The sequence below is a fragment of the Euprymna scolopes genome, chromosome 40 (assembly GCF_053919585.1).
Source record: "Euprymna scolopes isolate OS-2025 chromosome 40, ASM5391958v1, whole genome shotgun sequence".
Classification (NCBI taxonomy): domain Eukaryota; kingdom Metazoa; phylum Mollusca; class Cephalopoda; order Sepiida; family Sepiolidae; genus Euprymna; species Euprymna scolopes.
This window is the reverse complement of record NC_136521.1, coordinates 22,575,484-22,590,444: the sequence shown is the minus strand read 5'-3', so window position 1 is coordinate 22,590,444 and position 14,961 is coordinate 22,575,484. Positions and strand designations below refer to the sequence as shown.

At 36.3% G+C, this 14,961-nt stretch overlaps 1 protein-coding gene across 1 annotated transcript in view; it reads right to left on the bottom strand.

The window, feature by feature from the left end:
• The window catches only part of LOC145265427 (uncharacterized), a 46,745-nt gene that overhangs the window by 2,975 nt on the left and 28,809 nt on the right, over positions 1 to 14,961 (bottom strand). The window contains exons 4-5 of the mRNA XM_080121260.1: positions 14,210 to 14,318; positions 715 to 845 (exon numbers count right to left, since the gene is read on the bottom strand). Of these exons, the coding sequence (XP_079977386.1) occupies positions 715 to 845; positions 14,210 to 14,318 (240 nt within the window). The remainder of the gene's footprint in view (positions 1 to 714; positions 846 to 14,209; positions 14,319 to 14,961) is intronic.

Here is a 14,961-nt window from a genome sequence, read left to right as displayed (position 1 = left end):
TAAAAGATAACATTTTAAAGAAATTTCCACACAATTAATAGTTATCAAATATTTACATATTATACATGATAATAATACTGAAATTTATCTATATGAAAATGGATGATATATGCCGATTTATCTTATCAATTTTTAAATATTCTTCAACTTTGCTCGGTCGTAACTTTGCTTCCTGTGATTGTAAAACTATAAATCAAAGTCCAGTAGAGATGAACTTGCATAACATATAAAATGCAAACATTGAAAAAAACAGTTTCCCCTTTTCATTGTCATTTTTTACCGTTTTTTCAATTTTAACTTTGAGCATAAAAACATTGAAAGCATAAAAACAAAATGAATTATCATTGGAATGCTTATTTTATTCTCTTTCCATCAATGTAATTCTTTTAAAAATTGACCCACAAATAAAAGATATGACTTGTTGAGGCACATTAAGTATGTAATATTGCCAATGTCCACGAAAATACAGCATATGCTTGTAATGCTACTTGTAATGTGCTACTCCTCAGGGATAATATATATATTTAACTCGGAATATTTCAATGTATGAGGATGAGGGGTGACTTTTTCTACAACAAAGATGAAAATGATAGGGAGAGAATGATAAAGCACAGATGCATAAGAGAAAAAGCTGCATAAGAGATTTTATAGGACAAAAGCAACAGCAACAATTCTTAACTAGAAAAAAAATAAAGATAAAAAGTTAACATTTACCGTGACTTTGGTCACCACAATTAATTTGTCCATACGTAACTTCTTTCACAAAACCGGCAATATATTGTTTAGCATCCTCCCCGCAATCGCTAACAGCGTTTTTTGCACAGTTTGTAAGGGTCTTGATTTTACTGAAACAAAATTAAAATAAGTTTACATTTTAGCACAAGATGTGACCACTTTCTGATAAATGCAAAAAGATAAGACAAAAATGGATTGCTTTTCTTAATACTATGGAAACAGCTCTGCGTGCTAAAGCCTGGATTAGTATTTTTTTGTTGATTCGTTACAAGTATAAATTACTCCTGTGTAGATGAAGTTGAACTGGTGAATAAAACATGGAGATGAATGGGAAGCAAATGTATCACCTTGGATTCAGGGTTGTGGAGTCGGAGGTGGATTTCTAAGAGTACAAGGAGTCGGAATTTTTTTATCCAACTCCGACTCGTCAAATTGGTTTTTTTATTATTACATTTTCACCCCAAACAAAGCACATTGCCACTTTGATGTAGGGGGCTACTATCAGGGACCTAAGTTGCAGCAGGGGTACTATATAGGGAGTTTAGCAGCAAGATGTCTGTTTACATTACACTTGAACTTCTGATGTCAGTACAGTTGGGAAAACAGGAACCTGGAAGGGAGTTCCAAAATCTAGCAGTTCTGGAGAAGAAGCTATTAGAGTAGAAGGCTTTCTTACATCTGGGGATCTCTACTGTATAGGGGTGGCACTTCGCTGAGACAGGGACTAGATCTTAGATAACAGTTCAGAACCTATCAAGGTTGGCAACTCTTTTGAACACTGTCCAGTAGTGAGAAACTAGTATCAGATGCACCAGCCCAAATGTGACAGCAGTACTTAATACATGGGCAAATGGTGGAAGCTATTAGAGTAGAAGGCTTTCTTACATCTTGGGATCTCTACTGTGTAGGGGTGGCACTTTGCTGCGTGTTGGGGGTATTATCATCGAGGGGGTACAAGAGCTTGTAGTTTGTCAGAGCATCCACCATTAAAATACTTGTCAAACAAGTAGAAGGATGCAACATTTCATTGATGGGGGCTGAAGCTTAGATAACAGTTCTATCAGGTTGGCGACTCTTTTGAACTCTGTCCAGGAGCGAGAAACTAGAAGATGCACCGGCCCAAATGTGACAGCAGTACTCGATACATGGGCGAATGGTGGCTTTGTAGAGGTACAGGATATGTACATAAGTAATATTCTAGCACGGTAGAGAGAGCCCACCTTCTTTGCAGCAGCCTTGGCAATGATCTTAATGTATTTATTCCAACTCATGTTCCCTGTGAATGTTAAGCCGAGGAGTTTGAACAAAGTACTTTCAGGTAATGCATCTTTAACCATAGCTATTGGTGTTTGGTAAGGTTTCATGCAAGTATTAAAGGAAACAAGCTTTGTCTTGGCAGCTTTGAACGTTACCATCCATTTCTGACCCCATTCCACTACAAACTGAAGGTTTTCCGCTAGGGTTTCCGCCATTGCCTTAGATATGTGCTCATTAGTTTCCCCATGTGCCTTCTATAGAGTATGGTGTCATCGGCAAATATACCCATGTCAGAGACAATCTTATCAGGTAAGGATTGATCTCTGAGGTACATCTGCATTTATATCATTGTTTGCACTTACACCCATTGAGGACAACCTGGATTCTTCTCTCATTTAAGAAGGACTTAATTATGTTAAGCAGTTGTCCAGAAATACAAGAGATTTTATTTTCATAAGACCATCATGCCATAACCTGTCAAAAGCCTTAGATATATATAGGGCTACCGCCCTCCCTCCCCTGCCTTATCCAGTGCTTGGTATATACGTTCAGAGATTACAGTTAGAATATCTGCAGTAGAAAGGGCTTGCCTAAATCCATATTGATGGTCAAACAGAAGTTTAGCAGCTGTAAAGTGGTGGACTAGAGCTTGATTAATTGAAGACTTAAATATTTTGGCAAAAAGTGAGAGGAGGTACCACAGAAGTAGCATTCCAGCTGTCAGGAAAGAAAGATACGTTAAGACATTTCTTAAAAATGCTCTGTTGAGGTTGCTCCAGTTCTCTCTAAGAGAGAACTAGAGCAACCTCAACAGAGCATTTTTTTATAGCACAGCCAGGATGAGATCAGGTCCATATGCTTTTAAGGTGTCTAAGTTTTTATGATATCATGAACTTGAGAAGGGTGATTTTCAGATCATCTTGTGTGGTTTCTGTCCACAGAGGAAAATCAGGGAGAGAATGGTTTGCTGAGTCCAAGGTAGAGTTTGAGGGAAAATAACGGCAAACATGTTAACTTTTCAGTTGTGCAAAAAACCTCATGATTGTTGGATAGTGGGGGAATTATTGATTGCCCATTATTTACTACACTATTGTAAATTTTCCAGAAATCACGAGTTCCTAATTTCTGCACTCTGATAGGATTTCTGGTTTCAGTATATTCCCTCTTAGCTGTTGCTACTTCTTACAATTACTTCTAGCTTCTATATATTTTGTCAGAGACATGATTGATTATAGTGCAGTGTTGGGTTGGAGAGCAATAAAGAAAATACAAGTAGCTAACGCTATGTTGTAAATTTAGTTTAAAGCACATGAAGGGCTGGTCACCTGATTCTAGTTTAGATTCCCTAGACATGGGAAGGGTGTTACAAATATAGACTCCAAGTCTGTTCCTGTTAAAGTCCTTACGACAAAGTGGAAGATAACCAGATATGTTAAAGATGGTCGAGGGGACGAGGAGTGACAGTCAGTTTCACTTAGTGCTAAGATATCCAGGGAGTTTGCTAGGAGAAATGATTTGACATAATCTAAGTTAGTTCTAAGTCCTTGGATATGTATAAATCCAAGCCTCAAGAGAGGAGGCGTGAGTGTTTGTCTGGTTTGAACATTTTGGATTAAGCTGTCACTTTCTCTATTTCGTAGTTTCATATCTAGATTGAAGTGCTAGGCAAAACGGATGTGCATAGCCACCATCATGCAACACAAGTAGACCATCAGCCGGCTCCTCATACACAGGAATGTGGTCTTGGGAATGCCCACTGGAGATGGGTGCAGGGTGCCTTTCCATGCGCAACATGGCACTACAAATATCCTGATATTACACAACTGATGATAGAACAACCACTCTAAGTGCTATCAAAGAGTTATGGCTCCTGTACTGTCAGTTGAGAAACAACAACCAGCAACTGCCAAACCGATACCCTCAAACCTGTCTGACAGGAGTGGCCCAGTCCAATCATGTTAGCATATATGTTAAATAAGCACCCTCAAGATGCCCAGTTATAGGAGAAGGGAATAAGGCAAATGTGGGGGGACGGCATTCATTGCCCTAGTCAGGAAACAAGGCTAAGCACTGGGCGTCTCTATTGAGTCCTTGTGGCCACACATCTGCTCCTGGCTAATAGACAAAGAAGGAGTAGGGAGTCTAGATAGGCTCTGCCTATCTACTCCATAAGCAGTTTAGGTTTGCAAACCGGTGATTTGATAAAGTCACCAGCTGAGGAAAGTTGTCGTCCAGGAATGAGAAGTCCTCTCTCCTGTTTCGTGCCAAGATGTATGAGGTCAGTGGCACAGGTTTACAAATCAAATTTTTCCTTATCCTAGATGGATGACTTAACCAGATCTGCTGGTCTATCAGCACAGAGAGTTTTCCCTGCACCTGGTTTCAAAGCCATGTTTAATGTTTATCATGCATGGATAGTTAGGATTGATAGAGTTAGTATCAAAGAATTAGTATCTACTAGAGTTGAGAAAAGATCAAATATGGTTTGTGGATTAGTAACTAATTGGAAAATTATAGTATAAGGGTTAGGGTGCATTTCGAAATGTGCTCTAGGTGTTAATTTTCATGTAAAGATAATCACCAGTACTTTATTCCATCTAATGAAAGAAAGATATAGTTGCTAGATCACTTATAATTTGGGTACAAACTGTGGCTATTAGTTATCTATTTTATAGATATTCTATAGAGTATAAATATAAGTTAAGCTAATGCATGCTTTAGCAATAGAAATCTATAGATGTTTAGTATTTATCGATTTTGAAAAGGTTAGCCTACTGAAGTTTAGGACCGGAAGTTAAACCTTCCTCTAAAGGTACGTGCAAAGTATGTGATTTTATATCAGTTTGGGGAGAAGAGCAATTGGTTTTTTGTCCAGTTGAAATAGGAGAGATGATATACTTACAAAAATACAGCATTAATATACAATATAGATATACAGGGATTTGGGGAGGATTTAAGAGTATAAGGATTTTTAATGTTTATCATGCAAAACAGACAGGAAGGTGTCTTGGAGGCAAAGTATTATCCCTTTAAAACAGGCATTTAGAAATAATATTTGTGCCAGTTATTTTAGTAACATACATCAGTAACAATATACATGTGGCCAGTATAGGCCTTATATTTAAACATTACACTTAGTCATAAAATGATAAATTATGATTTCCAAAAAGAGGGAAGCAGTATAAGTAAATAAGAGCAGGAAAACAGGTTTGGTGAATAAGCAATAACTTAATTGCTTCCTAATCAGTGGTTTGCATAATTTAGCTATTTTTGTATGGTTTTGCTTTTATTTTTGGAGATATATTTTGTACTGTAATGCTTCCACTTTATCAAGATATTTTAGTCTGTCGGATATCTGCAAATTCTGTCTGGACAACTGTTTTCGTTTTGGTTGTGATGTCACACAAGATCAATGAAAGTTCTGTCTTTGAATGGGATCACTGTGGATTACATTGGATAACAATCGGATTGTAATCTGAAAGTTATCCAGTTACTGAATCAAATGGAATTTGGCAATTGGATTAGTCCAGGATCAATCCTGAATTACAATCTTATCTCCACCACCCCAATTAATAATGGGCATAAATTAATAAGAAACAACCCATGGCACTATAGCCCTTTATAGTCCGTCCCCATCCCTTTTTTTTTTAAGATAAGAGTCACCACTTATCAAGGCCCAAAGGTCACTCGAGGATAATGGTTAATGAGTGTACAGAAGTCAATGATACAATATCCTAGTAATCGTTAATAGTGGAAATTTGGTAAATTAAATTACTTAAGAGGATGGCTCATCAAAAATTTGTTTATATTGGACTTAAATATGATCACCTTGTAGTCAGCTGGAAAGCAGGCAAATGGAAAGGAGTTCTACAGGTGTGTAGTTCTAAGATCTGCTGCTTCCATTTGACCTAATTAAGAAGGTCAAATAGAAGTCACGCAGTTGTTTACCCAAATTTGTCTTTTTTTTTTTTTTTTTTTTCCACCCCCAACATCTGTTGGGGGGAGGGGAAGCAGCACCCAATTTTCCAGATTAATTGAATAACAATTGTCTGATGTACAACACTGATCAAAGCTGATTGCTTCTGGACATTTCCTGGCGCAATGCCGAGAAAGTTGTTCATTGTTAACTTTGAATTAGTTTCACTTTTTATACGAAAAAGCCCCATCAACATGCGAGAAGCCAAAATAGCAATAATTTTGTATAAGTCGACGTAAATAAATCTAGATGCGACGCACTTTCCCAAATCGTACATATTATTATTTAGGACCCATATAAACAGTTGTAAGCGATCGTAACGACATCGGAACCGTGTGCGAGAAAAGCCTTTTGAAGACATACACGAAATGGTCACACACATTTTGCCTTTTATATATATATATAGATGTTTCTTTTAATGTCTGTGTATGGGATTTTGAAAGTGGGGTCGATAGGTTTGCTGCTGTGTCAGCTAGTTCATTGCAGTGTATACCAATGTGGCTGGGTACCTAACAGAGTATGATTTATTTTATTTTTATTTTTTTAATTGCTGGAAATTTGTGAGTAGGTTTGCAATTAGTGGTTATTTACTTTTTTATTTCTTATTGCTATGATGACAGATTGAGAATCGGAGATGAACTTTGAGGTTTTTTCTTTGACTAGGTTTAGGGCTCGATTTATAGCATCAATTTTTGCACTGAAAATGGAACAACTTTTGGGGAGGCATTTTGTTATTTTGCTTTCTATATTTATTATGGCTGCACTGGTTGCATTTGGATCCGGCTGTATAAATACAGATGTGTTCAGGGTATTTTTCTGTGATTTCCCTAAATTTTTCTTTGAAATTTATAGGATGAGTTGGGGTTTTTTTTGTTTTTTTTGTAATTACAGAGGCTTACGTCTATTATCAGGTTTATGATTTTCCATGGCAGTGTTTTAAAGAGAACAGTTTTATGGATTTGGTTTGTTGGTATATTAGCTTTCTTGCAGATTGGTTTCATTCTTAGTCCGAAGGTTTTATTGCATTTTTGTTTTGGTTGAAGATCTAGTTTAGATCTGATTAGTTTAGAAGATTGATATATGTAGCAGCTATAGTCTAGTTTAGATCTGATTAGTTTAGAAGATTGATATATGTAGCAGCTATAGTCTAGTTTAGATCTGATTAGTTTAGAAGATTGATATATGTAGCAGCTGTGGTCTAGTTTAGATCTGATTAGTGTTCTGCGTATTTTGAGAAGAATTTCTTTGTCGGCTCCCCAGTCTGTATGAGCTAGGACTCGCAGGATTTGTACTGCTTTACTGCATTTACTTTTCATATAGTTTTTTTATATAGTTAATGTGTGGCTTGAAAGATTTCCCCTTCGATTTGTAGAGATGGGTCGTTGTGGAGTTTTCGTTTATTGCAGAAATGGATGCATTTGGATTTGATTTTTGAGAATTTAAAGCCATTTACAGTTTCTCATTTATTGATTTCATTTATATTGTGTTGAAGTTTTCTTTCTAAGATATGGATGCATTTGGATGCACAGCTGATAGAGCAATCATCCACATATAGAGAGCTGTATATATCAGGGGAGAGATCTTTTATTATATCATTGATTTTTATGTTGAAGAGGATACTTGATAAAATGCTTCCTTGAGGTACACCTTGATTTTGGAAGTCTGACAAAGTTAATTCTATGTGGACTTTAAAGGTTTTGTCAGTTAGAAAGTTTTGGATTAGATTGGGTAATCGGCCTTTCAATCCTATGTGGTGGAGATCTTTAATTATGCCATATTTCCACGTGGTGTCATAAGCCTTCTCTATGTCAAAAAATATGGTAGTTATATGCCGTTTCTTAATGAAAGCTTCCCTGATATGTTTCTTGATTAATGATATGATCAATGCATCCACGATATTTTTGGTATCCGCATTGATTTTCTGAAATGATATTGTTTATTTCTAGATACCACATTAGACAGAAGTTGATCATTCTTTCCATGGTTTTGCATAAGCAACTTGTTAGAGCAATAGGTCGGTAATTTTCCGGATTTGATTATCTTTTCACGGTTTTGCTATGGGAATTATTGTGGCTTGTTTCCATATTTTGGGGAATTTTTTTTCTATCCATATTTTGTAGTTGAAGTAATTCGGGAGGTATATTTTAGGAGACTATAGTGGATCTCATCCGGTCCCACAGCTGAGTTGTGGGATTTTTCTGTGGGATCTTTAAGTTTGCATAGTGAGAAGGTCTCGTAGGGTTCTTTGAGTCAAAGTTTATTTTATATTTTTCCTAATTTTTCTTCAGTGTTTGAAATTGTTTTTTCTATTGTTTTGATGATGAATTGTCAGCGAAAGTTTTGGTTAGTGTATCAGTTATATCTTTGTTTTCAGTTATTTTGTTGTTTTTAGTGAGGAGGTGTTTGTTTGGGGCAGGGTTATCTTTCCTGGAGATTTTCTAATCATTTTCCAGATAGTTCTAGGTTTCGTGGAGGTGTTGATTTGATTGACAAATTGTTGCCAACTATTTTGTTTTTATTCCTTTGTTGTTTTACATGCTTTTGCTCTGAGTCGTTTATATTCTACGAGGTTACTGGTTATGGGTTGCTTTTTGAATTTTCTTAGCACTGCCTTTATTTTTCTAATGGCTTTTTTTTTGCATTCTTGGTTAAACCATGGTTTTTTTCTTTTTATTTGGAGGGCAATTTGGGAGGATGCATTCTTTAGCTATTAGGATTAAGGTTCAGGTGAAGTCTTCCATTGATTGGATTTTATGTTCTATTAATTGTTGCAAGCATAGTTGTTTAAATTTAATCCAGTCTACTCTATTCGTATTCCATCTTGGTATGTTGTTTTGGATAGTACTATTGTAGTCAATTATGATGGGAAAATGATCGCTTCCACAGGGATCATAAGTTTTCCATGTTTAATCCAGAAAGCTTGATGGGTCACACATGGTTAGATCAATGGCACTGGTTGTACCATTTGTTGGATTTATGTAGGTGGATTCTTTTTTGTTGAGAAGGCATATGTTGTTATTTTTTATAAATTGTTTGATTTGGTTTCCTTTGGAGTTGGTTGTTTTGCATCCCCATAGTGTGCTATGGCTGTTGAAGTCTCCTTGAAGGATGAAAGGTGAGGGTAATTGTTTGATTAGGTTTTCTAATTCGGTATTATTTATTGGTTCATTAGGGAGGTAAGTATAGAGAACAGATTGTGAGAGTTTTTTGGAGTGTGACCTGATCTGCGATTGCCTGGAGATTGGTTTGGACAGCAAGTTTGCTCTTTAGAATGTTGTTTCTTACTAGAATTGATGTGCCTCCATTTGTTCGTAAGCCTGTATCCTGGATATAATGATACTGTTCATAGTTTTTTGTTTTTAGGTGGTTATTGTGTTGTCAAAATGAATCTTGTAGACAGATGACTGCTGGGTTATATAGTGAAATAAGTATAAGTTCGTTCGTTAAAATTAGGTTTAATACCTTGGCAATTCCATTGAACGATAGTTTGAGTTTTTTTATTCTTTTTTTTTTATTGTGTTCCGTCATTTTATTTGTCTGGAGGGTATTTTGTCTCCTACCTCCATCTCCTCCAGTGTTCCCAGTTTTGTTTCCTCCTCTTGAGGTTGACTGGGATCTAGATCTTTGTTTGTCATTTGATTTTTTAGTTTTCGTTTGGTGATGGTGTTGTTTCATTTGGTGAGTTTTTTTTTTTTTTTCTTCATTTGATTTAATTTGGGTTTTTTGGTTTGTTGGTTGTCTTTTTTGTTATACTCTCTTTTGTAGATTGATTATTTCCAGTGTTCAGGATTATCAAGGCCCGGAAGCCACTCAGAGATAAGGGTTATTGCGGGTACAGTAATCAATGGGATAATATCGTAGTAATCGTTAGTAATGGAGATTTGATAAAGTGTTTTAAGGGAGCGGTTTATCAGGAATTTGTTTATGTTAGACTTGAAGACTTCCAAGTTGTAGTCAGGTGGGAAACAGGCAAACGGAAGAGAGTTCCACAGGTGTGCACTTTGTTCATGGAATCTACGTTTTGATTCAGGCACAGATAAAGAGTGTTCAAAATTTTTGACAGTGGTTTCAGCTAGACGGGTGTTTTTCATGAAAGATTGACGAGGGGGGGGGGGGACCAGAGATTAGAGTTCAGATGAGCACCTGCCATGGAAATAACGATAAAACAAAGATAGGCTCGCAACGTCTCTTCTGTGGGAGAGAGGTTGCAGGGAAGAGAAAAGGGCATCGCCCATTAAGCCATGAAGTCTATTTTGTACTCTGTCAAGGCAGGATAGGCTGTTTTTAGCAGCTCCTGCCCAGATGTGGCAACAGTATCCCCATCCTTGGACATACTTGGCTTTTATATAGATAGAGAATTGCACCAGCAGTAAGATATCTTCTGGAGCGGTAGAAGGATCTTACCATTTTTCCCGCGACCTTGGTAACTGACTTGATGTAGGTGTTCCATTTCAGGTCAAGAGTAAAGGTCAAGCCCAGAAGCTTATCAAAACATGGAGCTTCCCTTAGACGAGAGCCATCCATTTCAATTGATGCCAGATGAGAATCAGAGCGTTGATGATGTAAATATAGGAGCTTGGTTTTAGATGCATTAAAAGTAACCAGCCACCTCTTCCTCCACTGTACCACGCGCTCGAGATCAGAGGAGAGAGAATCAGAGAGAACTTTGTCATTTACGGCCTTTGATGCGTTGCCATAGATGGTCATGTCATCAGCATAGATGTCAACAAATGATTTAAGTATGTGTTTTGAGAGATCATTGATGTAGATCAGGAAGAGTGTTGGGCCCAGGATAGACCCCTGAGGGACTCCAGCATTAATACTATGGGCCTCTGATTTTTGTCCATCAACCACTACTCTTATGAGCCTATCAGAGAGAAATGATTTAATAAGTGAGAAAACATTTCCAGTTATACCGTAGCTGGAAATCTTGTGAAGTAGGCCTTTATGCCATACCTTATCGAAGGCCTTTGATATGTCAAGAGCAATTGCTCTAGAAAGAAAGCCTTTGTTGAGAGATTCAGTAATCCTATGAGATATGTTAGCACATCTGCTATAGATCTCGCAGAACGGAAACCATATTGCATGTCACTAAGAAGGTTATTTCTGCTCAGGTGGTTGACTACTTCTTTATTTAATATGGATTCCAGTAACTTACTCATGACACAGGAGACTTATTGGTCTGTACTGAGAGGGAGATGACTTGACACCTGAATTCTTAAATACAGGGCATATTGATGAGGTTTTCCAGGGTGTTGCGAAGCACTTCTTAAGGCAACGCTTATATCTCTTATCAATTGAGATAATTCTTGTTTTTATTTCTGGAGGATTTATTGTATATCTTTGACAACTTTGATGCATGGTGATTTCAGCTTTCTTGGTTACTTCTGAGTATTTTCTGTTCATAATTTTTCTGGCCTCCGGGAAGGTTATATTTTTTATGTACTGTATTGTTATTTCTTTTAGCCATAGTTTGCATCCTTTGAAGTCAGCTGACTGAATGGTTTTCATTACAGTTTGGGGTCTTTTTTGCAGTCACTAGGTTTTGAGTTTTCGCCACATCTTACATAGATTGATGATTCGGTGCATTCGGATCAACTGTTGCACCTTAAAGGGTTTGGGATGTATTTCAACGTTTACTTTCATCAGATTTTAATCTCATTTGAGGGATTTGTGGAGTCAAAGCAGAGTATATATGCATTTGTGAGTATGGTTTCTTCATTTCGTTTTATGCTTATTCTTTTTACTTCTGTAACACTTTGGGATGAAAGGTTAGATAAAACTTCCTCAGTAGAACAATTTGCTAGTTCACTGCATCTAATAACTCTTTTTGAGGAGTTTAGGTATGGGTGGGGATAAGTTTTAATTTTGATATTGGTAAAAGTTTGCCATTTGAGAATTTCTTTAGCTTGTGTTTTGTTTCAATTCAATATCATGTTCTGTAGTCATTTTATTATTTTGGGTTTTATTTTTTGAGAAAATTTCTTTTTCCATTGTGAAAGGTGAAACTTTATTTCATTTTTTTCAAGTGTTTCCATTACTAAAAATATTGAGTTTTCTTTGAGCAACTTGAAATGTCGCCAACATCTGAAAAGCTTTTTTGGGGGGTTTTGAGGGAAATAAATGCCATAATCAAATGAGATTGTTGTTTTTTTTTGTTTTTTTTTCATCTTTGCTCCCCACCCACCTCAGAGCCCTATATGGGAAGTGCCTGAGAGGAAACCCATTCGCCCAGGCTCAACAAGGATGATAAACTCGATTTTAGTGATCTTTCACACGTACTTGTCTTCCTTTGATGTTATATGATGGGATAATTAATAGTAACTTAAAGCATGTCATTGATATTTTTTACATGTCAATTGATATTTTTTACATGTCAATTGACCCTCAGCTACAACTTTCCACCATATATTAGGAAGTAGATGTTATTTGTGGGGAAGAGATAGGCATGTTGTGTTAATGGTAGGTTTATAGGGTGGGCAATATATGGTGAGGCTTGACGTGACCAGCCAATTGATCGGATCAGGCCCTCGACCGCCCATCTAGCCTAATAAGAGCCAAAGAGGGGTGTTGTAAGTGGGGGTGCTAAAACCTGACCTCCAAGTTCCTCACCACTAGGATCCAGTCCTAATGGTATTATGGGTCGCTACCTACAGCCAACAGGTAGCTCCATTGAGGGACTTCTACTCTCTTCAAGGAGGCAGTCGGTACATTCTGATGCCCTGCCGACGGGGTCTAATGAAATCTGATCGATTAGAAAAACTTTATATCTCAAGTTGTTTGCTTCTTTAAATATTTATTCATGGATTTTAGTTTCGCTGTTTTTATTGCTTCGGTTGCTATGTTAGGAAACCAGTAGGGAAGTAGGGGTGGAAGAAAAAAAAGGGGGAGGGGGAGGGGGCCGTTTTTGTTTTCGACTTTGCAAAACATGCTTTAGTTGTGCAAAAATTAAGGAAAAAACAAAAATGTGTTAATGTAGGTGCATCTGTGTCAGGGAGTTATCTTCCAACAGCCTGATCTGGTTACACCAGTAAGAGAAGAATGTACAAAGCATTTAACCATTAACGCACGGTTAGGGTAGGGTTAGGGTTAGATTAAAACGGTTGCCTTTTGGTTTGAAAGTGGCATCAAGCGTGTTTCAACAAATTATGGATACAAGATTTTCAGGGCTGGAGTATGCAATGGCACACTTAGACAAGAAATAAAGAGTGAAAATTTCAACAAACACAAGTCATATCCAAGAAATTTTTAAAAGAATTGAGAAATACAAATTTAAGGTTGGACTTTAAAAGTGCAAATTTTGTATGAACAAAATAGAATATTTGGGTCAGATAATCGTGAATGAACCTCCCTCCCCCCAAAAAAAAAATTCTGTAACTAAATTACAATTATTTCGATTAAGCAAACTACAATTTATATATTCCTAATATGCAAAAATTAAGGGTGCCATTAAATAAATTGTTAAAAAAAAGTGGTGCAAAAGAATGGATAATACTTTTCATAAAATAAGGAATGCTTATCAGATTTACAGTTAGCACACGAGCCAAAATGAGAATTAATTGTAGACGCAAGTGATTATGGCATAGGGGCTATGCTGCTACACAAATTCGAAGATGAAATAAAACTGATAGCTCATGCTTCAAGATTTGTATTATTATCTGTGGAGAGAAACTATAGTCAAATTGAGGAGGGACTTGCAATAACGTATACTGTGAAAAATTTCATAAATAAAGACAGACTATAAAATCGTATAAAGGGGATAAAGTCCTTTTGGTAAAAAGTCGTGTAACCCCTAGAAAAAGAAAAATCGTTTTTGTGCCTAATACGTTAAACGACCTTATGAACAATATGAAAAGGGAAAATTTGGAAAATAAAAAACATTTTAGAGTAGGGATCACTTTCCTAGTGAAGTGTAACGTAAAGTGATCACCCACTTCTTGGCCACTTCACGTTCAACGAGACATGTCACCCTAACATTATTTCAAGTTTGGCGATTGAACAGAGAAAAAAAAACATTCAACAATGTCCTACACTATCGGTCTGATACAATCAATTTGGCTGAAGCAACCATCTGTTATCAAATCAGAATGGATTTTCTATAATTGAAGTAATTATACTTAGTTATAACTAAAATGTGCTTTCTGGATAAGGATTAGAAGTTTTTGAATGACTCATGTTTTATGCGTTGCAAGTAACAGAAAAAGCTGAAGTATTGGACAAAAATTTTTTAATTATACTTACTCGCAGGCTTCATCTGTTGTATGACTGACACCAAAATGGTGGTGAGTACACGCATGGATTTTGTTAGTTATATCGGATTTACTCAGACAAACTCGATTCTTCAAATACACTGTAAAAACAAAAATCTTTTAGATAAAATGTTTAAAAGACAAAAGTTAAAAATAATCAAATTTTCAGGTGAATACATTATTGTGTCACCTTTGTTCAAATGGAAACAATGTTATTCATGTCCTCTGCTAAACAAAGATCATGTGGAACTTATCTCCAAAGTTTTTGGAAAAGAATGACATTTTCATTCTATGGAAGTTTTTCATCAACACTAATCCCATGATTCATCAACGATCAGAAAAGAAAAAATACTTTTATCCTGCATTGCATTTTTGGCATTCCAATCTAAAAAATAATCTAAAATAATGGTGTCAAGTGTGATCACTATGGCAACAGCATATTCTTTTCATTGTTTTGACTCGAGTGTGTATCTTGATATCTTATTAGGGCAGGTCGATTTTGGAACCCCGGTAAGGCAATGGTGATGATAGTTGGGGTTTGACATAGAAAAGACCTACACAAAATATTTTTTTCCAAATCGTTATCTTTGCTTGAGGAAATGACTTTAAAAGTTGAAAAATTGAAGCTAATAAAAGTTTTTCGGTGAATTGCCAAGAACGTCCAGTCATCAAAACAAACCGTACTGTTAAGAAAATGGAATCATTATTTAGAATATTTTAAACTACATTTTTTAAATAAAATGA